The following is a 27,902-nucleotide window of genomic DNA, read 5'->3' as shown; positions in this document are numbered from 1 at the left end:
ATCCTTGTTAGGTAAGAGAAATTTATGGCCTTCTATTCTGTCTGTTGTCTGAATTTATGCAAATAATGGACATATTAGTAGCATTTCAGTGAAAATTGCTTTTCTGCTAGCCACAGCACAGCAACATTTTTCAATAAAAAACATCTTTTAGTTTTAAAAACCAGCGGGGATGTTAAATTGATAAGTTAAATAATATCTTCTAGAAACGCTTTTGTGATTGTCATTTCCTCATATACATTTTACCTCCTGTGAATCACACTAGTTGCTGAAATGTGTGATTAGCTCAGTCAGGTCTTGACTGTCCTATGAGTTCATGCAGTCATCATATACACCTGCTTGTTTTTGTTTTACTGACACTGTACCTACTTTTGCAACAGGCATCTATTTTTTTGCATGCAAGACACATTGTCCTGGATTGGCCTTCCACTTGCATTTTTTTAAAGTGCCATGGACAAGCAAATCTGTACAGGTTATTTTTTCATGTGAATAGTTGTTCAGCACCACAGTGTTGAGAACTTTCAAATGTCAGACGTTGATACTTTCAAGTGGTAATGAAAAAAACAATGTGGTTAAAAAAATAGAATGAAAGTAACATAGGGCGTATGCAGTTTCATGCATGTGGTTATACTTAGAGGTGCTGCAAACACATTGTTCTATAAAGTGGCTTTAAGTAAGAATAATGATGATGCTTTTTCTTCATTAATCGTCAGGGTTAAATATTGCTCTTGGTTTCAATATTGATCCCGTGGCTTGGAAGACCTTGAGGAGCTCTGCTGCTGGTTTTGGCTACCAGGTGGTTCAAAGACAATCAGAGTAAGTCAGAACATACATTGTTATGTTGAATATGGGTTTATAATTGCCTGTTTAAGATTACTGATAATTATTTACTTATTTATTTATTCATTCATTTATTTATTATTTGTTTAACAAAATTATCACCACTTATTCCTGACAGCATTAATAAAACAGGGATAAAATACTTATTAACAGAGAACATATGTAGTTTATTTACTGTAACTACAGTTTGCTCTTTGGACATATCATTCTCATCATGGCATCATTTATTTCCTTAGTTTGCTCGTCAGTGCCCCATTTGAACAGTATTCACAAAATGGAAGAGGGAAAATATATATTTGCACCACTTCTCACCCAAGCTGCCAAAATATAAAATTTGAAGGTAGGTAACCATTCATCTATACATTTCTTTACAGGATTTCCTGAAACTCTGACAGTAAGTATTTTGCCTTCAAAGAAATAAACCACAGTGTCATGATCACTAGGTCTGGGAGGAAGTGTTTTGAGCTTTTCGAGAGCTCTTGGTTCATTTTGCTTTTTGGCATGCACAGTATTTGGCACTAAAAAATACAATATCGGTATTGTTTATGTTTGTTTTTTCCCTTGAGTTTCCTTGAGATTTTTCCTCCATGTTGTCCTTTGCCTTTCAGTGATCCCCTGATGTTCTCTATGCTCACTGTGTCATGTCTAGGTCTTCCCCCTGCTTGTTATGTTGATTGTATTCATATGTGTGTAGTTCCCCACCTGTTTCAGTTTCCCTCATTACCTCTTGTGTATATAATGTTAAGTCATTCTTTGTCCTTTGTTGTGTTGGACACATAGCTGTGTATCCCTTAGCTCTACTTTTCCGTTTCTTCACGGATATGTATTCCTAATGTTCTTTGGGTATTGGCAATACATAGGTTCTCTCTTTTTTATTAGATTTTTATTAATTTCCATACTTTTCAGCATTAAATGCTAACCTTCTCTTTTTTGACTTTAGTCTCCTGAATTCTGCTCTTGAGTCAGCAAAACACTCCACACTAAAATAAAGTAATAGTGAAACTTAATTCTATTTAGAATTCCTTCCTGTTGTATCATATGCACCATAATAATAGATGTCAAAATGTCTGATTTATGCTAGTTTCCAGCCTAGAGGAGATATTGCCCATGCTTAAGTGTTTTAATTTTAGTTATCAATTTCACAGTTGTTCTGTGTTTTTGTATTTTGGTTTGAATACAGCACCAAGATTTGCAGTCAACATGTCCCTTGGTTTGACTATGAAAAGTGATGCTACAACTGCAAACACTGTGGTGAGTTACTGAACGGCAAACATTACCAGTGCTTTGTTAAAATTGGTGATAATCAAAAGCCTCTGTTTTCTGTGTCTTAGATGTTATAATAGTTTGTTATAATTTATAAATGCATGCAGGTCATTCCATGAAAAACAGTGTTGCTCCCACCTGTCACCAATAACATTACTTTCTTTAAATATGCTACTGTTATTTTAAAAAATCATGATTCCCAGTGTTTTTTGTTTTGTTTTTTAAATTTGTTTTGTTCTTTTCAGATTTGGTTGATCTTACATGGAATGAACCAATGTTTAAAGGACTTGGAAATAATCGGCCTACCATATTAATCACAACTTAACTTTGTCTCCTCAGGTGTGTGGTCCAACCATTCAAAAGGACTGCAGAAGTATCACAATGTACAATGGTGTGTGCTTTCAGATAGACGGTGTTACTACATTTGGATCTCCCATACCTTCCTCTCTTCGAGGTAACAGTAAATGGAACTTGTAAAAATGTATCCATAATTATCAGAGTCCTGGTTTGCCATTAATAACAAAGCTTTTCCATTTTACACCTAATGTAGTGTTATAATATTTACCTTTGTGCTTGCATATTTTCTAAATCTCAGATAAATTGAAACTCTATTAAGACTTCCCCTTATATATTCAACCATTTAAGAATTAATGAGAAAAGGCAATGGAGTAAATGGAAAATGATTTTTGTGGAAGATGAGATCACACCAATGGTGGATGAGATTGATGCCATTCTGTATGAATGACTTGCATGATTTGGTGGACTAAAAATGGCACATGAGGCTAAACCTGTAGCCACAGATTTGGGTGCATGTGCATCCCAAATTGCCACCAGAAAAAAATCTCGTACATTAAGTCTACACATTTCTTAGAAATAATTTTCACATCAAAATAAGGTTGTTATAAATAATTAGTTGCCCCCTCTCCGCCTTTGCTTTATTTCAGATAGTCTGTTTAATAAGTGAGCTAATGGAAACCAGCCCACTGAAGGAACAATGGGCTGAAAGACCTAATCCAATCATTTGTCTTCAGTGGGCTGGTTTCACTCATTATGCAAATGTACTGTTTATAAGATTGGGGAAAATGCAGTCAGCTGAGACTGAAGAAGTCACTTGGATGAGTGACAGAACATTTCTCCCACTGAAAACACTACGTCCAGATGAACAGAATCAACTTTTGGAGATTTACTTACCTGGATGATTGAGAATGCATCAAGACATTACAGAAAAATATGATTTAATTACAGTACACAACACTGAAAATCAAAGTATAGTAATATAAATTCAAAAGTGTTAAGGATAACTTAAGGATTAAGGATAACTGTCTATACATTTCCTCTCCTTGTCCAGCACTACTATGTCCAGTTGATTAGCAGGTTGGTTATCACCAGTTCATCTGTATGTATCTGGAAGTCGCACAGGATCTTAGCACGGTAATTCGCGACAACCCTTGGGGGCATGTCCCATTTTGACTTCAGGACTTCCAGGCCGTACTCAGCACAGATATATTACTATATACTATGCCAGCCACTTGGCATTCCATGTATGCCCTGCCTGCTAGCATCTTGCACCCTGCTGTCTCAGCAACATCATTACACAGCCTGCACATGGTGTCTTGCCTGGTGTGGTAGAACTCAGCCTCTATGGATCTTAAACATTCCAGCCACTTCCTCTATCTGCCAATGGTACATACCATGCAGGGGCTTGTCCTTCCATGATGCCTCCTCCCCTTGGTCTTCTTTCTTGGTTTTCTGCTGCCTGAGGCATTTACTAAGCATGCGGTCAGTTATGATCATCTTCCTGATGTACTCATGGATATTCATTGTCTCATCCTGGAAAATGGTTCAGACATGCATTAGTCCTCGGCCTCATTCCTTCCACTTAGCGTTCAGGCTCAGGGTGCTGGACTGGGAGTGAAACCCTCCATGCATGGTAAGGAGCTTCCTTATGTGTGTGGCATTCATTACTGAATACTGTCTTACTGAAAGCCTCAGAATCCTTTTGCTCGCATGATGTGAGGAAAAATGTTAAAATTAGCCCATAAAAATTGATTCGATTTTGACTCCATGTCTTTGATAGAGTGCCCACCACAAGTAGACATTGCCTTTCTGTTGGATGGTTCAGGCAGCGTATCATCTCCTGATTTTCAAACAATGAAGAAGTTTGTGAAAGATCTAATCCAATCATTTGTCTTAAATGATGCACAGGTAAGATGCTGTAGTCCCTCTTCAGTTAATAGTAGCACAGACATAAAACAGTTGCATTATTATTTCTATTTAGATCCATGAAGCATGACAGATTGATATATTTATTGTTTTCCCCTTTTTTTTAGTTTTCTGTTTCCCAGTTCTCTACTTCACCATGGGTTCACTTTTACTTTAAAACATTTTCTTCGTCTGGATCAGTGGAGACTGACATCAATGAAATCCAGCAATACAGGGGAGCTACCTTCACAGCTAAGGCCATCAGACATGTTGTGTAAGGAAAGAAATCACATCACTGAAGCACTATGCTAAATTTACTGTCCAGAGTTCCTGTCCAGGTGACTCTTATTTTCTGGGACTCTTACCAAATTAAATAAAGTGTGGACTCTGATGCCAGTCTTTCAAAAGAGATAATGTACACAGACCTTTGTTTTCAAATATTATCAACAGAGCCGATAAGTATTTCCTAACTGAATAATGAATTGTACAAAAAAATATGTCCATTATCCGTGACTTTTCTGGACTTCCATAGAGATGTTCGTAACAAAGGCTAAATTGAATTTCAATTTGAAAATCTAATATTTGGATTATCTGGATTGGCAGAATAGAAAAATCTGTGTAATGCTAAATGAAAATATAAAAAAAGAAGGATGGATCCAAAAATAACAATCAAACGTGTTACGTAAAGCAGTTTCACCCCGGTTCCTTTTTTATTCCTCGGGCCTCCAGAGACGACACAGGACTCAGTAGTCATTTCACAAAACCTTTATTCATCTTCAGTTACGCATGCACCTTCTAGAAGGGGAGACGTACAGGTCCGGTGTCCCTCTGCAAATCTCCACTTCTTTGTTTGTTTCCACCAGTTTTATAGAACCGACCCCATTGTAAAACCCACATGGTGTGTTGTAAACTCTGTGTTTGTGTATGTATGCGCGAGCACGTGAGGGCCTGTGTGTGCGCGTACCAGTGTGTGTATGTATGTGCACGTGAGTGAGCGTGTGTCTCTGTATATGTGACTTCCTGCCGGTCATAAAGTCATCTCCCCTCACCCAAGGTACACCAAATTCCACTACCAGACATACAAAACATATTACAAGCACTGAGACCCCCACTCTGCATCCACTGGGCCATTGGCCTCTTGTTGTCTTACTCTTACAGCTAAGCATGTGGAGAGTCTCCTGGAAACCTACTTCTAAGTTATGACAATTATGAGCTTTTATTACATTCAGGGACAAGCATCAGCATCCCCCAACTGTAGCTTCCTGTCTCCTTTTATGACAGGTTGACCCCCAGTGTCCATAAATTCCTCTCCCTCTACACAGTTACACACTCTCAGGCCTATGGCTAAACCAAACTAAAACACACAGACAAATCCTTCCCTATTCTCTGATGTACTGCTGGACCCTCTCATCTAAGCAAGTTTAACACATTATATTCTAACAATTGTTTTCTTGTACCCACACATGCAGTCTACCCCATGACCATACGTCCACTGTAAAAAAGATTTATTGACATTATAAATAAAATTATGTGTATATATATATATATTAGGGGTGCAACGATAAACAAAATTCACGGTTCGGTTCGATACTTTGGTGTCACGGTTCGATATTTTTTCAATACAAAAAAATGTTCATGCCTTTTTAATTTGTCATTTATTAAAATTATAAATATATATTTTAACTCAAAAATACAGTTTAAATTTAATGTTGCTGAAACAATAAAATAATTAACAAAAAAAAAAAAATCTATCTGATCGAGAAATCACTCATCTTTGGAAAAGAGAGTTTAATACAGAGAAATGGCTCTTTCCAAAATAAAAGCTATACTATACGTTTCTTCTGGGCTATATTCTCAGCAGCATATTAAACGTATCAGGTCCCCATAAGGAGAATCATGTGCTAACGGCTGTCTAAATCAGCGGTCCCTAACCCCCGGGCCTCGGACCGGTACCGGTCTGTGAGTCGTTTGGTACCGGGCCGCGAGAGTTGAGGCTCAGGTGTGAAATATATGGTTTCAGGGTTTTTATCGGTTTTCAGCGTTATTTTGTTATCGTTTTTATCGTTAACTCGGTTTTCCTTGGTCTTTTCACGTGTGTTATGAATAGATCTTCTTTTTTTCAGCACCGGTACTAGTTTTATTTTGTTGTATTTATCCGCGACACCTTAAAGGCCGGTCTGTGAAAATAATGTCGGGCATAAACCGGTCTGTGGCGCAAAAAAGGTTGGGGACCGCTGGTCTAAATGACTCGGATACAGTTTGTAGCATGCGTGCTTGTTGTTTTTGTCTGCTTCCACTTGTCTTTGCACTAGGATGATGTCTGCGTAAATGTGCAGTCATATTCATTGTGTTCCCACTAGTGCTGTCAGCATAATCTCGTTAAAATGACATTAACACCATAACGCGGCAAATCTCCGTTAACGAGTTACTGCAGATCACCCGGTGCGTGGGGCTGGACGGCGTCAACACGTTAACAACAGAGATGGGCAGTAACGCGTTATTGTAATCTGATTACTTTTTTCAAGTAACGAGTAAAGTAAGGGATTACTATTGCAAAAACGGTAATTAGATTACAGTTACTTTCCCGTAGGAACGCTGCGTTACTGCGTTACTAAAACCGTGATTTTTTGCGAGAATGTCTCACGACAGTGACGTAAGCGAGTGCGCCGTTAGTGACAACAGCTGTGTGCAGATCAACAATGGATCACATATCGATTGTGGGAGAGAGTATGAGCGTGCAGCGTTTAAAGCGTGGAAGTACTGACCTTACTTTGAGTTTGATTCCATAAAAAGTGACAAAAACATTAGCATCCATCCTGCGTGGGAAGAAAACTTCTTTTTACAGTGAAAAAAACCCCTAAACTTCCAAGCAAGCACCGAGTGCGCAACGACGTAATGGGAAATTCACAGAGAAACTCGCGGATTCTTCAACTGACCGCGGCACACCTGCACCAGGGTAAACATCCGCCTACCCTAGTCCTGCTTTACAGGTGAAAATAGAGCAACAGGACTGCTGAGTCTTTGACTTTATTTATTTCCTGCTGTGTTTTACTTGCATCTATTTGAAAGAGTGAGTGTAAACACAAAAAATATTTTATTTTATGTGCTGGAATGTGCAGAAAATAGGTTTAAATGTTAAACTAATTTATTCAACTCAGAGAATGTTGCATATAATTAAATTTTTGCTTGATGCATAAAGTTAAAAGATTAAAACTGATAAAACAAGTTAAAAAAAGAGACTTTTCCATTTGATTACATTTTGTATGATGGATTATGTAGAAAAAGTAGAATTGGGCTGAAAGATCTATCGCTTTATCTCCTCTTCAGGTTGTAAATCGTGTTTTTAAAAAGTAACTAAGTAACTAAGTAATTAACTCATTCACTGCCAGCCATTGGCAGTGAATGAGTTAAACCCATTGACTCAGTCACTGCCATTGACGTCTATAGACGTCAATGGCAGTGAATGAGTTAATTACTTTTGAAAATAAGTAATCAGTAAAGTAACAGGATTACTTTATTGTGGAAGTAATCAGTAATTAGTTACTGATTACTTTTTTCAAGTAACTTGACCAACACTGGTTAACAAGCTAACTGCACTAACGCACTAGTTCCCACCAATGTAATTGAGCATTGCGTGGCACATCCGACATACTGTTTTACTTTGTCCATGACGCGCTTACCATCAGGGTCATGCTTCACATGAAAACCAAGATAGTTCCAAAAGCCAGATCTGAATGAGGGTGGGGGAGGTTCAATTTCGGGTAGCATTGAGGCAGTTGCCATGTTGCAACGAGCTTAGCTTCTGTCTTGCTGCTAGCTTGCGCTGCGCTCAGTGGATCTGCACTCGACAGTGCAGCCTAGGCGGAGTGGTCGAACGCAGATCCACTGAGCGCTCAACATAGCCAGCGTTGTCAGAAGAAAAGTTGGTAAATAAATTACAAATTTTGTATTGTTCAATACATATGCGTACCGAACCGAAAGCACTGTATCGAATGGTTCAATACCAATACAAGTATTATTGCACCCCTAATATATATATATATATATATATATATATATATATATACAGTTGTGGTCCTAGCCTGTTTGGAGCCCTGGGCGAACACTACCTCTGCCCCCCCACACACACACACACATAAAACATAGGATTGTACATTAACATAAAACGGCTACCACAGCCATCATAATTCGTCATACAATGAGAACAGGACAAATCAACAACTAATTAGGACTAATTAGTATTAAAATCTGTAACATAATGTATTGTTTGGAGTGTAGTCTGTTACTGTTGGTATTTTTACCATTTCTTCTTGGAGCAACTTTAACTCACATAATTTCCTTAGGGATTAATAAAGTATTCTGATTCTGATTGTTTCAGGATGACCTGCTATTATCCAATGACACAACTGCTTATCTGTATCTTTTGCTCGTTTCTCCTCCTCTTCTTTTCTCTTTTTTCTAAAGTGAGGACCTGATTGCTTTGAACTTTTCTTGTCCATCTTCCATTGGTTTTAATTTTGCACTCCAGTATGAACACCCATCCCCTACAACCTACACCTTAGTTCACAGATTCGCTTTGTCTAGGGTTTATTTCTGGGATTTCGCACAACCCAGGATTCAAATCATGAATACATAATGGGCTTGGATTTACATCATTATGAATGAAATGTGCTGTATTTGGAAGCAGCCGGACCCTCCCCTTTCGACGAGTTGTGTGTGAGACTTTAAATCATCGAACTGTAAATTACACATTTTAAATTGTTATTGATCCCTTTACCCCTGGTCCTAAAGTGTATATTTATTTTCTTACTCTTCTTATTGTTTGTTTACTTGCACTGCTGTAACTGGAGCCTCGTCGTCTCGGTCAGAGAATCCCACGCCGCCCCGCCCTCTCCTCCCTGTGCCTCAAGCAGAAGTCGCACCTCGCAAACGGAGGGCGCCCTTACTCCCAGCAAATGGGCGATAGAAAACCGATCGGTGCCTATGCCATTCCCGATATGCGCTGGCATGACGTATGAGCAATTTTTTTTTTTTTTTTTGCCGATGACCGTGCAACCGCCCGTGTCGCCCGTATCAAAAACCGCTACTGTATATATATATATATATATATATATATATATATACATATATATATATATATACATATAATTTTTATTTTATTTTTTTAATTTCACAGAAACACTGTTTTCATACCACAAGAAGGTATGAGACCTAATGCAAAAAAGGTCTTGATAGTAATTACGGATGGACAATCTAATGACCGGACTTCTCTGGATGGTGCAGTACAGCTAGCAGAGAGTAAAAACATTGTTCGATTTGCAATTGGGGTAAGTACTTCAATTATTTAAACTTACAGAATGTGCCATACTGAAAATATGCTTTGGTCAGCTGTCAGGCTAAGACTGATGTGGCACTATATGGAAAAAAGCACTGAGCCACCCACTTATTACACCTCCAGAAGCTAGCTCTCTCTCTCTCTCTTTTTATATATATATATATATATATATATATATATATATATATATATATATTATGGAATGCCGTTTAGAAAAATATTATACATATATATCAATCAAAGTCTTAATATATAGAATGAAGCTTGAATGTATATAGAATGATCTTCTGAATGTATAGAACGAAACTTGAATATATATAGAATGAAACTTAAATATATATGTAGAATGAACTTTTGAATATGCATGCCACATGCTTCAGTTATTAGTAAATTAAGTTGTGTTCAATAGAAATTTTTATTTTTTTTGCCAGACACTAAAAATTGTGAAATATCACAATACTGAAAAAGTTCCAAGGGTATTATTTAGGTAAAGGTTGATAAGACTGGTTTTATCTTCTTATTCACTTGTGCCATTTAAATCATAAAAGTAGTAAAATAAAGTTTTTAAAGTACACTTTTCTTTCATGACAAACCATACTTGTCGCAGTAAAAAATGTTACACTTTATGTTACATATCATGGTATGATGTACTAATTTATCTGTTAATAAACACGAATTGTGAATTTTATTAAATAAAATATCTGTTATACATTTTCAACTTTAAAACACAGAAATGTTTTATTTAAACTCTTACAGGCTGATATTTGGAAAAAAATGACACATAAAAGGTAGGAACACAGAACACTATGTATTTCCAGAACCCAGAGGAAGAAAAGAGTATTCTGTAGTAATAGAGCAACACTGACCTTAACAAAAAAAAAAAAAAAAAAAAAAACAAAGAAAGAAAGAAAAGAAAAGAATAAAACAAACAAAATACAATAAGCCTGTCTAATCAAGTAAACAAAATCCTTAAACATTCCCTAAAGAATGTAAACCAGGTTATGTTTAACAGTTATTATTATTATTAGTAGTAGTAGTATCATTATTTGATAAGAATGTAATGTCATATAGTGCGATGATGATATAATGTTCATATTTCAGCTATATATTATTATATATATTTAATGTGTGTCATATTTATAGACAACTTGCTGGCAGTGTTGGAGATACTGTTAGTCCCCCTTTAAATATGTTTTCATTAGTGTTACTGTAACACTTTTCAAAACTTTCCCAAAACCTAACAAAAACTATTATTTAAACCTGTGAGTTAAGCTAGAAATCAAGTGAAAATTAATATGAATTTCTGTGTAAAGCATAAATATTCAAATGGGACACTGAATCGGAGTCCAAACAGAAACACTTCTGGTGGGTGGCTGCGTGGCCAGTGGCTGAGGCGATTGAGCAGGTCCGGAGGCCGACCACGCCGGCGACGAGGTCCAGTCAGCGGCCTGAACGGTGTCCGCCGACGCCAAATCCGACGTGGACGAGGAGAAGGTGATGAAGCAGCAGCTGCAGGTGACAGCGTGGAAGCCGGTGTGACGGAGCAGCAGCTGCAGGCGACGGTGTGGAAGCCGGCAGTGACGGAGGATCCGTTGACTGCACTACAGGAGACTGGATGACAGACAGGACTGGCTGGACTACAGGAGACTGGACGACAGACTGAACTGACTGGACTACAGGAGACTGGACGACAGACTGGACTGGCTGGAGGACCGGCGACTGGGGGACAGGAGGAGACTGAACTGACTGGGCTGGAGAGGTGGATACTGAACTGACTGGACAGGAGAGGTGGAGACTGGACTGAGCTGCAGGTGACTGGACTGACTGAGCTGGCAGCTGAACAGCAGGCAACTGAACTAACTGGACTGGCGAGGCTAATGGCTGAGCTAAAGACTGAGTTAGTGAAGGGGACAAAGCTGCAGCCTGGGCTAGCGCATCAGGTGCTTGAGCTGGGAAGAGCTCAGCTAGCCTGATCAGAGACAGTGCTAGAGCATGGAAAGCTGGATCAGGAGGTGGATGAAGAGGTGGACTAGCAGGTGGACAGGCTAGCTCTTTCAAGCCTCTAGGGAGGTCAGGCTGGGTTCTGGCTGCCCTCAGCCTGAGCACTGGGACAGGCACGGGGGGTGGCTGGACACCAGTCACCCCCACCCGAGAAACATGAATGTGTGTGGAGGTAGACTGGGTCACAGCTGCCCTCGTCCTGGGAGCTGGCACACGAGTGGGTGCTAGCTGGGCCCTAGCCATCTGAGGTGCTGCAGGGACAGGCTGAGCATTAGCTGCCGCCCCCCCTGAGAAGGTGAAACGGGTGGAGGGGAAAGCAGGCTCTGAGCTGCCCTGCTAGGAGAAAAAGGTTGAGTAATGGGTGAGGAAATGGTGATTGAGTGGGAGAAATTATCAGGTTTAACAGTGATAATGTCTTTAGCAGTAGCCTGAGATGGTGGAGCAGTCTGTTCGGAGGCAGGATGGTTAGAATTAATTGGATAATCCAGAATGTAGTCACATTAAACCAGGGGTAGGCAACTCCAGGCCTCGAGTGCTGGTGTCCTGGAGGTTTTAGATGTGTCCATGATCCATCACAGCTGATTTAAAGGGCTAAATGACTCCTCAGCATTTCTTGAAGTTCTCCAGAGGCCTGGTAATGAACTAATCATTTGATTCAGGTGTGTTAACCCAGGGTGCGATCTAAAACCTGCAGGACACCGGCACTCGAGGCCTGGAGTTGCCTACCCCTGCAGTAAACAGTCTTTGGTTTAGGTGGGCGGTGAACAGTCTCTGGATTATGGCGAGGTGAAAGAAAAAAGTCTGTTTCGCTCACCACCGGATGCTGCTGCTCCAAACAGGAAACAGGATGGCGGCGTGAGCCTTGCCTCCACTTAGCTGTGGCAGCAGGCGGATGAATGAGGCGGTGGGTGAGTGAGGAGCGGAGCGGCAAGAGAGGGAGAGGCTGAAGCGCGGCGAGAGACGCCCACTCTCCGAGGCAAATACTCCGGTGCAGGTGAGGCAGCAGGTGGGAGAACACGGCCTCTCTGAGGTCCGCCCAGAGCCAAACGACTCCCCTCGAAGATGTGCTCTTCTTCCGCAAAGAGCCGCTGTTTCCCCCTGAGCTCCTCCGCCCTAGCGGGAGAGCGCTGCCTCCTGCTGCTCGAACAGGACAGTGTCCACTGAGTCCACAGCGTGTCGTCATGGCACGGTTTGTGTCATTCTGTCAGGAGTCGTGGTGTGTGGGTGAGAGGACGACAGGAAGGAACCCAAACGCAGGACTCACGGTGCAGAATGATGATGATTTATTAGAGCGAGTGAGTGAACAGAACAGGAACGGCAGGACTCACTAACTAACTGAAAGACTGAATGGCTGGCTGAACAACGGAATACAGACGGGAATGAAGACAATCACAACATCAATGACAGGACAGTGAACTGGTAAAACTGAGGAACTTGAATACAAAGACTGAATGATAATTGGACACAGGTGAGTACGGCTGAATGTAATGAAACAGGAAATGGAACATGTGGAAGAAACAGTAAACATGAACTGAAAACGCTGGGTCAATGACCCAGGAATCTTGACAGACTTATCTCATTTGAGAATGTAAAGAAAAGTTGCTCTAGGTGGCAGATCGTTCAATGACTACATCTAGCTATAGTATTTCAAAAATAAACAAAGGTATCTGAAATACAAAACATGGCTGATAAACCTCGTATATTATGACATTACCACTGACATTCCATACATTGTGTGGAATAGCTAGACACAGGAAGCATTTGACAAAATTGAATTCTATTTAACAGTGAGGTTGTGGCATATTCTTTTGCTGCCTGCAGGGGTACTAAATAATCGAATGTTACTATGGGTCATATCAGAGAACAGAGACAAAACATGCAATATAGGCAGGAAAACAGATGAACTTCAATCCAAAAACAAAATATGCCTCATATGTATAAACTGAAACCAATTGCATCCATCCATTCTCTTCTGCTTATTTTTATCTGCGTTGCTAGCCTATTCCAGCTACCACAGGATGAGAGGCAGAGTACACCCTGGACAGGTTGACAATCTGACGCTAGGTTAACAACATTAACAAGAAACAAGAAAATAAAACATGCATATGCAAAACAGAAAAACAAAAACAAAATCCTCATCATTTCTACAATCCTTGACATCATTATGCTCTTCCAAATCCTGGTGAATTCCGTATTGCAAAATCCATGTCTGATTTGAAAGTAGTACACTACATGAACTGGTATACGAAGGATATTTTCACAAATATTGGTCACTGGAAATCTGCAGTTAGTGATGAACTCAAGGCTTGGCTTTGGGGAAAAACCCAGGGCTGAAATGCTGTCACATCCGGTGCAGAAAACAAGAATATCTTTCAAAGAGACTTCACTTTCAACTATAAGATAGAAAAATACAAAATCAAAATGAGATTCTAACTAAGACTATTGGTATACTGATACGTTAAAATACCAAAAGATTAATGCAAAAGAAAAACTGATGCATATTTTGAAAATTAAGCTGTACTTTGAAAGTCACACATGAAGCTAATTAGCATTTAGTGAAACCATAGTGTCGAAAAAAGAAGTTAGTGAAGACCACAACAATTTAAGCTTAGGTGGATGCAGAAATAGTCTATTATTTGTACTCAGTAAACAGGATTGGTAATAATGCATTTATCTACGCTTTTAATACACTGAAGTGAAACTGAAATCACATTTGGGTATAATCTTTCTTGTAAATTCAGCACTTGCATTGGTACTTGGTATTCTATACCTACTGCACAATCCACTTTGTATTGTCCCTGTTCTGTCTTTGTTTATTGTACAGTTAGTATTGTACAGCTATGATTATAGTATTGTATAGTTAGTAATTAGTATCTTTTTATCCCTTAATTTTACCCAAATTTAGCATGCTATTTATTTGTAATTTCTAGTATTACATCTCTTGGAGATATATATTTTATATACGTATAAATGCAACATGGTTTCCAGTTTATTTGGAGCTACTTTTAGATAGGAATATTTACCGCATTTGTCAGAATTCAACATTTCTGTGAAATCCTGCCTGCTTGTATGGCTACTCTCTCCATCAGAATATGTCTGTAAATATAAACAGATAATACTTTTCAATATACTGACAACAAAATGGCATAGTAAATATTAATATTATGTTTATGTATTATGTATTTAAACATAATACAAGTGACAATGTTTAAGGGAGTTAAACATTGTCCATCTTTACTTTGATTTTATTTTATGAACATACATTCATTTGCTGAAATGCTCAGGATTAATTACTGATTCATTGTCCTCACATTAAATAACCTTTTGAGGTCTGACATAAATTGACTTCTGATGAAACAGTTTTTTCACAAGGTCTCCATTCAAAGTCTGTTTGGAAGTGAGTGATGGCTCAACTAGTTTGGTGTGGCATGTCAGCAAAATCTGTAGCCTAGGGGAGGAAGAAAACATAGTGTATATGAAAGTTTTGTTAATGCTAACAGACTACAATACAATACAATACAGTACATCAAAAGGTTTAATTTTTGTTAACTCTAAAAGATATCAATCCAGTCATCTGATCAGTGCCCACAGATCCTTTTTGGAAATACCCAAAGTTGACCTTTAATAGTATAATAATCTAAGTAACAAAAACAATCTTTTTATGAAAAAGGATCTAAAGCTTACCTGCATCCTTCAACAACTGGCTGGAAGGCAGTCCTTATTGACTGCATTACTTTGTCTGAGTCCCATTCACAGCTAAACTCCAGTGCAGATTGTATATGTCCATTTTCAAAAAGCCAAGCTTTTTTGTTACACCTTGGCACATGTGCAGTTAGATGGTCCTGCAAGAGAATCACTTTGGTGAAAGACTGAGCCAGAGATTGTGACCTACTTAGCTGTGCTCGAAACCTATTAGAGAATAAAGGCAAAGTAAACATTTCTGCATGTAATATACTCCCACTACTCTGATCAATGAAGCACATTTTATTTAACAAAATACACCATGCTGTACACATATCCAATTTGCATTAATAAATACCCACTAGCCCCATGGTAGCTAGGATAGGCTCTTGGAATTCTGAATTGGATAAGTGGAAGAGAATGGATGGATGGATGAATGGATAGATAGATGATGGAAGATAGTGGGATGGGTGGGTGGAGAAACTTAACAATCACATAAAAAATTTCCTAAATTCACAGAGTACTTTTTGTTGCTTTAGAAAAATGTTTCATTAAATTATATACTGCCAAAAACTATGTATTGTAACAACTGAATGATGTGCTTTGCTTTCACACAATGTTTGCAGCTTGAAATATTATAGAAATCGCATGTTTTCACAGTTTAGTCTCCACAATCACACGCTGTGAGTCTATCGCACACTGTTTTTTACTGTGATATTTTTGTTTACTTAGCTTAGTCTAGCAATTGAAACTTACGGGCAATTGCTAACCTTCCACTAGTAATTTCAATGTATTTAGTTCCGTTCTTACCTCTTCTGCTTTGGGCCCTTTCGAGTGCAAGGTCTAAGAATGTAGATGGGACACGCTGTGAGGGACTCTTGTGATGTGGAAGGCACGTTCTCCATAACATTAGCTGGATAACCAGGGGCTATCTGACCGGAGAGGTTCACTGCATTTGGTCTTCCACAGTGAATTTATTCAAATTTCTTCATCAGTAGCACGATGCAGTACACTGGTACTAATATTAGGTTGGCCAAAACATGCATTTGCCTGGGTGTTAATAGCTCCTCATTACTTAAAATCTGAGCCACACGATTCTGTGCGGACTGGCTCATAGTGCCTTTCTTCGCAGCTACAAACAAGGAAAACACTAGTGACTGTATATTCAGAAGATCATTCTATATATATAATATTTTCCTAAACGGCATTCCATAATGTGTATATATATGTAAGGACACATATACACACATATGCACATGATTTAAAGGACACACACATATATACATCTCTCTCTCTCTCTCTCTCTCTCTCTCTCTCTCTATCTATCTATCTATCTATCTATCTATCTATCTATCTATCTATCTACATACACACACATATATATGTGTGTATGTGTCCTTTAAATCAAAGCACATCCCAATAAATACACAAAGCTGAAATGAAGTTTTTCAAATAAATGGCAATGCAAAATTACTGATTGGAACACGAATAATGTGTATTCTGGATTTGGATGTAATGAGTTTAACGCTACATAAAACATGTCTGTAAAATGTATTATAAATGGAGATAAAACCTTAAGTTTATTAAAAACTGTGTTTTAATAAAGCAAGGCATCTTGCATAGTATGAGAACTTAAATGTATTTTTTTCAACAACCCTAGGTGGGAAATGCATTTAATAAAACTGAAGCAAAACAAGAACTGCGCACCATTGCATCATCTCCCTCAGACAAATACGTGTTTCAAGTGGAGAACTTCGATGCACTTGAAATAATAAGACAAAATTTGCAAGAAAAAATTTTCTCCATTGAAGGTACAAACATAAATGTATTGTGTTAACTTTGTTACAAATTTCTGTAAACATACAAATTTAAAATGATTATACTTAATAATAAGGAAAAAACAAACTTAATGTCTCATGTCAAGGTAAAATTCCTGTTGCTCTACATGCTGTTTATTATAAAAGTGCTGTGACACATTTATGATGAACAGCAAAAAACTTGAATAATAATGAAAATTTGTCTTTGTAACGTGAAATTGTATTGTCTTTTATCTTCGCTTATTTTTCTGTCACAGGATCTCAAACCAGTGGAGAGACACTAAAAATGGAAATGTCTCAAGAGGGATTCAGTGCAGTTTATGTGCCTGAGGTAATTACAGTTTTTCTCAGTCGATTTGGTGCTTTTCTCAGATCAAAATGAAAATTCTCAAAACCATTAGTGCAACCTCCACATTTAGTCATTTGTGCACATCATAGTAGCGATTTCTCCTTCCTCTGAACAAATTGCAAATGCTCTTGGACATGTATCAGTTGCTTTCATTCAATTCTCTGCCATCGACAACATTATCATTTGCTTATGTCATGTCAGTCAAAATGAACTATACTTTTGGAAGCTAAATAGTGGTTCCCAATCAAACTAATAGTCTTTATTTCATTGAGTCATTAAATACAAAATTGGTGAATTAGTTTTCAAATGCTGTCAAGCAAATGTTATACCTTTTTTTCATAAATTTTTTCCTGTCCCTGAAATTGAACAATTTCTCTCATGCCATAGTCCCTGAGAATGAGAGGGGTGGAGGTCAACTCAACAAGTATGTTGTTGTGTGGGATAATGTCCCTTTTCACTACACACATCTGGTCAGACAGTGGTTTGCAGCACATGACAGAATGTCTGTTGAATATCTCCCTCCCTACTCCCCATTCCTTATTCCGATAGAGGAGTTTTTGGCTGCCTGGAGGTTGAAGGTTTATGACCGGCATTCACATGCACAAATGGCCCTGCTAGCAGCCATGGATGCAGCATGTGATAACACCACAGCAGAGTCATGCAGAGGGTGGATTCGCCACTCCAGGAGACTTTCCTTGCTGCATTGCAAGGGATGATATCCGTTGTGATGTAGATGAGACAGAAAGGAACGTCTGAATGTGCCAGAATGATTTACGTTACAATATGTACTGTTATATTGTTCACATTTGTGCACAGCTCTACCAAAAGGTTATTTCTCATGTTTATTCTAAATACGTGACTGTAGAGTATTTTTCTTTTGCACAATGTTGTAGAATTACAAACATCCTACACAGTAAAAATGTGAAACATATGTATTCAGTGTCTTGTACTCTCTTACTTCCATAACTACTGGAATGTCTAACTTTACTGCAGATTTTACTGTACATGGCTGTGCAAAAAGTGTATAGTGCTGTCTTGAGCATTTTCAGGTAGTGTCACCGACCTGACCCTTTTTTGCACTAAAAGATACTGAGAGAATACTGTACACTGTGAAAACATGACAAAGCCATTTTTTAACTTGTTCATCAAGATGGTGTCAAGACTTCTCATTTTGGTGACACTGACAGTTTCATTGACACGAATACTTGCTTTTGAGGAATGGATTATCGATTTTGAGCAAGTGACCTGCTTTTGCAGGTTATCAACTAGGTTTTGCAGTTTGCACTAATTGTTTTGAGAAATACACTAACTGCTGTGCAAATGTTAATAGTGATGTGAGAAAAGCACCAAAGCGACTGAGAAAAAATCACCAGACAGTCTAGTCATAGAAAGAAAGATTCACATGTGCCTGTCTGGTAGTTTTTATGACTTTCTGTCTAAATTGTATATAAATTGTATTTTCTTTCTACACTGTAGGGAATTCAGATGTCTATTGTTGGTGCAAACCAGTGGAAGGGAGGCTACGTGCAATACACAACTGGCGGCCAGAAGGTGAAAACATATGAGGATGTGTCTTTGGAGTCTGACAGTTATCTTGGTAAGAATATTACAGCTTTAACAATCTAACTTATACACATGTGATCATGTACATTCACAGCTCTGCTGTAATTCTTTCACACAAACATCAGATTTTATATCTGTCTTTCCTTTTTGGCCTACCTAAATTCTAGGTTACTCCATGGCAATTGCTAAAACTCAAAGCGGCTCACTGACAATTGTTGGTGCTCCAAGATATAAACACAGAGGAGTTGTGGTCGCTGTTAATAGAGAAAACTTTGAAAACCAAAAAATTGAGCCATTGGCATCACAGGTATGTATTTACAAGACAGATGTGAATGTAACACTGTAAACTATATATAAATTATTTTCTCAAATAAAAGCTGATGTTTTTTTTCCTAAACCTGAATCCTTTCAATAATAATTTGTTCCTTACACAGTATCAGACTGGTGAATATTTCGGGGCAGAGGTGTGTACCATGGACATAAGTAATGATGACATCACTGATCTAATCTTCATATCAGCCCCAATGTACATGGAGCCTGATAGAGAGGGAAGAGTTTATGTTTGCAGATTAACTGGTTTGGTAAATCACAATATCACCTACTGTAATTAAATTATTCGGTTTATTTACCAACTTTTAATGATCTTAAAATATTCACTCTTCTCCTTTCAGTTTGTGGAGTGTAATTTTGATGATCCATTAGTACTAAGAGGACGTGCAGCTGTCAAAGGAAGGTTCGGCTCTTCTCTTGCTGTGCTGCCTGATCTAAACTCAGATGGATTCATGGATTTGGCAGTTGGAGCACCTTTGGAGAATAGTGGTGAAGGCAGCATCTACATATTTAATGGTGAAGGAGGAGGAAGAATCAGTCCTACTTACTCACAGGTACATAACGTCAAAAAATTCACAAAGAGTTTTAATTGCATTTATCCTGCAATATGTCTAAACAATCTGCAGCTTGATTACTTAAAATATTTTCATGTACACAGAGAATTACTGGCTCTGAGGTCCAGTCAGGACTGATGTTTTTTGGTCTATCAATCAGTCAGTCGTCTTTTGACCAGAGCGGTGATAAACTTCCTGATTTAGCGGTGGGTTCAAAGGGCACAGTTGTCTTACTGAGGTAAGCCCAAGATACTCCAGTCATGTGTTATTGTTATTTATAGCAATTGATATTGTTCACTTTACAAGGTCAATTTTATGAGAATTGCACATGATTGATTTATGACTTTTTAATCCAATACCGATGCAGGGTAAAAAAAATAAATAAATTGACTTTTTTGAGGTCACATTATATTAATGAATTTTATCATGCTAAAATGGTCGAATCACTAGAAAAAATTTCTTTTCTAATCATCTTGTTACATCATTATAATCATGGTTTCTCTCGTGATTAAAGAAGCAATACATCTGTCAGTTAAGGTCCTGGAAAAACAGCTTGTGTGGATTTGAGTCTCAAAAAAATGTGAAATTATATTTTATTTTACATCTGTTGAACATCAGTTTTACATCTGTTACAATAGCAACAGCTTTGTTCTAACAAATGACTTTGATGCAGAAATGCAAATCATGTGTTACTCAAAACACTAGACAACTGGGTAGTCTTGTTACTAATCCAAGTCAGAACACCAATAATGGAGAGCAATTTTTAGTTTGCTATTGAAGATTAACGTAGCTCACATATATTTTCCTTCGATGTCCATTTACAGATCAAGACCTGTAGTAATGGTTAAAGCTGAGGTGTCTTTCAGCCCAAACGAAATCCGTATTCAGAATACAACCTGCTCAAAACCACTGGAGAACACAGCTACAGTCTGCTTTACCATGAGCAGAGTGTCTACAGTCAACACAGGTTCATCATTCTCCTCACTTTTTTCTAACTACAAAGCCATTATCCAGCAGTTTGATGGTTTCTCTGTATGTAAATTTGTAGCATTGAAATCAAACTCTGATATATTCCAGCTGAAGCAAGGATTAATTATACTTTAACGCTGGATGCCACTCGCAAACCTCTGAACAACCGAGCGTACATCAGTGGGAAACAACGAGCGAAATCTGGATCAGTTGCTGTGAACTTAACTAGCAAACTGTGTTCAACTGTAAAATTTATTATTGAGGTAAAACCGAATAACAACATCAGAAAAAAAATATTATGACCATTTCATGAAACAAAAGATGTTATTTAATTAATTGTATTTTTTTTTTTGTGTCCTCAAACACTGAATGTGAACCTAACACTGCTCTCTTCTTGCAGGCTTGTCCAGAAGATGCTGTCAATGAACTTTCCAATGAGCTCAAATTCACATTTGATGGTTTTCCTTCAAAAAAACTTAGACCAAGTCTCGCCCCACAGGCTCAAGCAACAACTATTCATCCTGTGAGGAACCTTTAACGACACCTTATTAACTTGGCATCTGAGTCTAGTCTTTATGAAGTTTATGAAGTTACGAAATTTTAGTGTTTTGCCCTTAAATTGTCTGAAATAATGTTATTATTGGTGTCTGTTTGAGCAGTATCTATTGAAGAGACTAGAAGTAAATGAGTTACCATCACTGTAGTTGTAGCTCTCTATATAGTAAACGCATTACAAATTCTACTATGACTTTACTTTCTATGTAACTCTAGCTTCGGGGCCAAGGAGAGACTGTGCATTTCTCAACTGCTTCAAACCTAGTGACAAACTTCAACTTTGAAAATAACTGAATTAAAAATACACAAGCCTTATGAAGGGTATCTCTATGTGGGATCACACCTGATACATAGGTTCCTGTGTGTGCAGAGGATTTTCCAGAAGTGGATTGAGAACAGAAATGTTCTGCAGAAAACTACAGCTAGATGGTGGAATACAAAAAGTGGTGATTTCAAATGTTCAATGTTAAATTTAGTCTGTAAATAATGTAATAAAAATATGTTTTATATTATGTTTTCTTCCACAGTTAGGGTTTGAGATCAACTGCGGCACTGACAACAAATGTGTTGATAACTTAAAAGTGGATTTCAACTTCACCAGGTGAGGGTCAGGTGCAAAACTCAAGCTTTGGTGTCTGGTAGCATGTCAAGTTTAAGAGTATGAACACTAAAATTATTAATTAATTTAAAGGAATAAAATGACAAACTTGGAAGTGAACAGAAATAAATAAATTATAAAAACAAACAAAAACAAAATGCTTTTTTAGATCCGAGTTGTATTTACGTCTCACTTCCCAAATCAACAAATATAAGATTTATTCTGGGTGCCAAAACTGTGTTGTTAAATGTAGAATATGTTAGGCTGGAAGGACCAAAGGACAAGGGGGAACTAAGATAAAATACAGAACAGATTTGTCTTCCAGTAATGATAACAGAGAACAAAACAAGGAAGTAGAACTCAAGAAACAAGCTTGTTTGTCCAAACTTGACACACAAAGACAAAAAAAAACCCACTGAGACAAGCCTGGAGGAACACAAAGGGATCAAAAAAGGAATCAACTATCAAGAATAAAAACTAAGCAAGGAACTAACAGGACACAATAATAAAAGCTCATTAGAAATAAGGAACATAAAATCAAACATTTAACAGAAGTCGACAGCGCCTGAACGTTTTTTAAATCAAAAAGAAATCATTAACCCACTAAAACTCAAACACTTGGCTCCATGAAGACAGAAAGAGTGACAGATGATTTAATATAACTGATAGAATCACTAATTATTTAAGTCATCTGGTGAGAATCATTCACATATAAACAGGTCAAGAAAGTTTCTTCTTAATGTCCCTTTTGGCACCAATTTGTGATTTTAATTTCTGCTTTTACTTTTGAATAAATTAGAGTAAAAATACACTCAACAAAAATATAAACGCAACACCTTTGTTTCTGCTCCCATTCCCGATGGGATGGACGTAGAAACCTAAAATTCATTCCAGATACACAATATAACCATCCCTCCCAAACAGTGGTCACAAATCAGTCCAAATGTGTGGTAGTGGGCACATCTGCTATATTGAGATAATCCATCCCACGTCACAGGTGTGCCACATCAGGATGCTGATCTGACATCATGAGTAGTGCACAGGTGTACCTCAGACTGCCCACAACAAAAGGCCACCCTGGAATGTGCAGTTTTTTGCGCTATTGGGGGTCTGGGGACCCAGAACCGGTCAGTATCTGGTGTGACCACCATTTGCCTCATGCAGTGCAACACATCGTCGCATGGAGTCTATCAGATTGTCAATTGTGGCCTGTGGAATGTTGGTCCACTCCACTTCAATGGCTGTGCGAGGTTGTTGGATATTCATGGGAACTGGTACACGCTGTCGTATACGCCGGTCAAGCACATCCCGAACATGCTCAATGGGTGACATGTCCGGTGAGTATGCTGGCCATGCAAGAACTGGGACATTCTCAGCTGCCATCTGCCCTGAACAATGTGAACCATGATTCATCCGTGAAGTGCACACCTCTCCAACGTGCCAGACGCCATCGAATGTGAGCATTTGCCCACACAAGTCTGTTACGGCGACGAGCTGGAGTCAGGTCAAGACCCCGATGAGGACGACGGGCATGCAGTTGAGCGTCCCTGAGACGGTTTCTGACAGTTTGTGCAGAAATTGTTTGGTTGTGCAAACCAATTGTTCCAGCAGCTGTCTGGGTGGCTGGTCTCAGACGATCTTGGAGGTGAACCTGCTGGATGTGGAGGTCCTGGGCTGGTGTGGTTACACGAGGTCTGCGGTTGTGAGGCCGGTTGGATGTGCTGCCATATTCTCTGAAACGCCTGTGGAGACGGCTTATGGTTGAGAAATGAACATTCAATGCACGGGCGACAGATCTGGTTGACATTCCTGCTGTCAGCATGCCAATTGCACGCTCCCTCATTGCTTGTGGCATCTGTGGCATTTTGCTGTGAGACAAAACTGCACATTCCAGGGTGGCCTTTTGTTGTGGGCAGTCTGAGGTACACCTGTGCACTACTCATGATGTCAGATCAGCATCCTGATGTGGCACACCTGTGAGGTGGGATGGATTATCTCAATATAGCAGATGTGCCCACTACCACACATTTGGACTGATTTGTGACCACTGTTTGGGAGGGATGGTTATATTGTGTATCTGGAATGAATTTTAGGTCTCTACGTCCATCCCATGGGGAATGGGAGCAGTAACAAAGGTGTTGCGTTTATATTTTTGTTGAGTGTAGTATAGCTGTAACTTTATTTTTTCCTTCCATTTTCCTTGTGCTTCCTCATACTCTGACAGATCCTCAGTGGTTAAAGTGGGCATTGATGAGCTTTTGGATGTCACAGTCACAGTGGAGAATAGAGGAGAAAACTCCTACAACAGTCGTGTTATTCTCACGTATCCAGCTGGACTCTCCTACAGGAAGTTCACCATTCAGCAGGTAAGACACCAGGATCAAGTCTGTATCAGTTCATCACTGATCTGCTGCTCTTCCAATGCATCCGGCAGTAATTTTGTTTCTAATAAAGGGAAGAATTGAGTGCAACTCTTTGGACAGTGAAGATGGTTTATCTCGAGGAAGGACAGACTGCACTATTGACAAGCCAATTTTCAAGAGCAAAACTAAGGTGAGCTTTATACTTTTTCTCTGTATAGAATATCTTTTCTCACTCCTTTATTTTCACTTTTACACAGTTTACAGACAAATAGGAGTCATTCTTATCTCTCTCATTCAATTAAGGCTTGCTTCATTGTCTCCTATGGGATTGACACCAACAGTCAACTTGAGAGGAAGATCTTTGTCACTGTGAATGCCAGCAGGTACTTTTCATTTTGCTACAGGTACTCCTCATTAAAACAATAGTCCAATAGATACAGTACAAATAATTTATTTTCTCTCTTTCAGTGGAAATCAGGAGCATGCCACAACAAGTGAACTCTACAAAAAGAAATCAATTTATGTGAAATACAGCATTTTTATGACATTTGAAAAGTATGTGTTTTTCTAACTGTAATGGGGAAAAGTTTATTTTTTTTACATGGCATTTAATATTTCAAATATACCTGTTTAGCTCCCTCAGCTACAACAATTTTACATTTGGGATGAACGATTTGCAGAAACCAGTCCATCAATCAGTCAAGGTGAAATACAACTTCTGCATATGTCTGTAGTTCAAAAGTTCATTGTATGATGTAGACCTAACTATACTGCTGGGTTATACTTTTGTTTTTCAATTTTAGGTTACAAACGATATCAGAGCGCTGAATTTCACTGTGGTGATCAGGGTTCCAGTGAAGCTTGGTGAAAAAGACATTTGGGTGGATTTGAGCAGTCTAAGGGTAATATGTGTTTGAGAATTGATAGTTACAGACTCAAAAATGACCTATGCTTGTGTATGGATGATTGGGTTTAGAGAAATTAAAATAAAACCAAACGTATATAAATAAAACATATATCTCAGATTGCAGAATGTCAGAGAGGAACTGATGAAGAACCACCTGTGAAAGCTTTTGTTCCTGAGATACAAAAAAATAAAGTTGTGGTATGTATACTACTGCACTTTACCTGTTGAAATTTAACCAAAGTGTATTGTTAAAATTAACATTACACTGGATCAAAACTTGTGTTGCATTTAGTCTTCTTCAAATGGCCCACAGGACTGCTCTGTAGCCAAGTGCAGACTGTTCAAGTGCAGCACATCCATGGGGATACGGGAGAGTAGGACATACGAAATCTCTGCCAACCTCAGCTCAGGATGGATAGAGCAGGTAACTGGCAGGAATTTTATGTTCAATTATTCATTAATATTTTTTATTTTTACAGATGATTATGTAGCAGTAACTTGTTAAATCTTTTGATAAAATCATTCCTTGTTAAATCAAGCAACACCTAATTTATCCCCAATTTATTTCACTTTTTTTTTTCTTAGATTGGACTTCAGTCTGCCAAATTCCTCTTAACCAGCACAGCCACTCTGGAGTACAACAAAAACCAGTACATCTACTTTGCATCAGGGTCTAACAGTAATCCTCCTGTTCGCAAGGTGATTGGAAATTGCTTTCTATTGTTTTCTCGTTTCAGTTATATAATAGTTTAAATTTATTTACTTTCTATTAACTTGTCTGTCAGATTGAAGCAGAGGTAGAGGTGTATCCTCAGCCAAATTTCACCAAAGAGATCATTGGAGGATCCCTGGGAGGACTGGCTTTTCTAGCTTTACTCACTGCTGGCCTGCATAAGGTAAGTTCGATTTTTTTTCAGTCAGTGTCACAGCCTCACAAAGTTAGTATAGAAAACATCTAGTTAAAAATAAATTATTATATTCACTCATGTAGCTTGGTTATTTTCATTCCTTTTTATTGCCACAAATGACTGATGCATTTTTATGTTTTTTTTTTACTCCCAGTTGGGATTTTTCAAGAGCAAATACAAACGGATGATAAATGAAAATGAAGAAGACAGTCCAGGTCCAGGGACTGATGCAGCTGCAAAATCCGCTGAATAGCAAGGATCACGTTTGTAGTCTTGATGCTCTAAATCTTTCATTACATTTTATTAATAAAAATGATGCCCGGAAATGTCCAAATGCTTGTGGTGTCTAAACTACATCACTCCTTGACTAATTGACCAAAATAAAAATGTTTCTACCTAGTTGTCAGGACCATCAAAACAGGATCCCAAAAATGAACCTAAAGGCAAAAACTTTTTCAGGACTTGAAACGTGTTCAGATTAAACCTGTTCCAAATGACAACTACAATTTTCTTGAGCAGAAAAAAACCATTCAAATGATCATGTTTTGGAAAATGTGTGAAATTCAACTGAGATGCTTAAAATTGTGTAATGTTGCTTGTTTTATTCGGGAATAAAGATATTTTCAGCTTTGTGTTATAAAATTACACCCCTGTCCACTCAATGTAAATGAGGGTCTTCCATCCATTACTCCATTATTCATATTTCACAGTACTCAACACAGTTATAGATCCAAATGGTAGATTCCTAATCATTAAATTATCTATACTTAACAAAAAAGCTATGTATTGTAAGTGTACATGGCCCAAATGTTGTTGAACCCTTCCATGTTTTTTTAGTGCACTCTCTGAACACCTAGATTGCGCACTTGTTCCTGGTGGCAACCTCAACTTTGGACTAAATGAAGAAATGTATATGCTCAATACAGCAGGAACTGAGGATAACTGGGAATCCACAAATATAATTAAATCTCACATGAGCGATTTGGGACCTTGCAATGCATGGCGCTTCCTTCACCCCAACCGTAAAGAATATACTTTCCTCTCACATGTCCATCACTCCTACTCTCATCTGGATTATTTCCTAGTCAGCAGCTCACTGTTGGGTGACATTTAAGACACTGAGATACACCCTACAGCTGTCAGTAATCGTGCTCATGTATCTTTAACCCTTGTATTATGTTGAAAAAAAATCACATTGATTATGTTGCGGGTCATTTTGACCCGTACTGTGTAAATCCACTCAGAATTGTCAAAAAACTGCAATAAAACAATAGCAACTTTATTTTCCATTAGAAAAACATTTAGAACACAGACATACAACACAGTTTGAATTACCATAACTCTTTTTAAGAACAATTTAGTAAAAGTTTTTCCTTCTTTACAAACACATTTCTTTTGAACTTGCCCGATTTTCTCAGTTTTTCAGTGTTCAACATTTTCAATTTTGTCCACATGATGGACAGAATGTGACTGTGTGCTTTCTGCAGATGTACTTTTTGCATTTCTCACAAACAGTGCTTGTTTTAATGTCTTCTCGTGAGGGACAGACCTGGCATCTTTTCCGTTTTTTTACACCTGTATCCACTGGATCAACTGCAGATTGGTTGGATGGTGCACACTTGACCTTTTTAATGACAGCTGCTGCTGCTGGGGATCGAGCTGGTCTGACT

General features: G+C 38.3%; 1 protein-coding gene across 1 annotated transcript; it reads left to right on the top strand.

Annotated features, from left to right (window-relative positions):
• Positions 1-717: 717 nt before the first annotated feature.
• LOC143420000 (integrin alpha-X-like) lies at positions 718-26,794 on the top strand. The gene is made up of 29 exons (XM_076887862.1): positions 718-813; positions 1,074-1,177; positions 2,018-2,088; positions 2,440-2,554; positions 4,178-4,305; positions 4,431-4,576; positions 9,479-9,629; positions 16,980-17,130; positions 17,394-17,467; positions 18,962-19,082; positions 19,216-19,355; positions 19,483-19,629; positions 19,720-19,932; positions 20,037-20,170; positions 20,757-20,899; positions 21,010-21,164; positions 21,302-21,424; positions 21,984-22,057; positions 24,279-24,420; positions 24,509-24,607; positions 24,721-24,800; positions 24,886-24,972; positions 25,052-25,121; positions 25,221-25,319; positions 25,442-25,522; positions 25,638-25,748; positions 25,910-26,023; positions 26,110-26,220; positions 26,387-26,794. Exons 3-29 carry the CDS (start codon positions 2,038-2,040, stop codon positions 26,483-26,485), a joined length of 3,159 nt encoding a protein of 1,052 aa, XP_076743977.1. The 5' UTR covers positions 718-813; positions 1,074-1,177; positions 2,018-2,037; the 3' UTR covers positions 26,486-26,794.
• Positions 26,795-27,902: the final 1,108 nt, after the last annotated feature.

Source organism: Maylandia zebra, linkage group LG8, assembly GCF_041146795.1.
Source record: "Maylandia zebra isolate NMK-2024a linkage group LG8, Mzebra_GT3a, whole genome shotgun sequence".
Classification (NCBI taxonomy): domain Eukaryota; kingdom Metazoa; phylum Chordata; class Actinopteri; order Cichliformes; family Cichlidae; genus Maylandia; species Maylandia zebra.
The sequence above is the reverse complement of the archived record's forward strand: the minus strand, read 5'-3'. Positions and strand labels throughout refer to the sequence as shown.

Coding starts and splice junctions, on each gene's coding strand:
- LOC143420000 (XM_076887862.1), top strand. CDS start 2,038: ATGTCCCTTGGTTTGACTATGAAAAGTGATGCTACAACTGCAAACACT. Junction 19,356..19,482: donor TTGAGCCATTGGCATCACAG/GTATGTATTTAC, acceptor TTCCTTACACAG/TATCAGACTGGTGAATATTT. Junction 22,058..24,278: donor GTGGATTTCAACTTCACCAG/GTGAGGGTCAGG, acceptor ATACTCTGACAG/ATCCTCAGTGGTTAAAGTGG.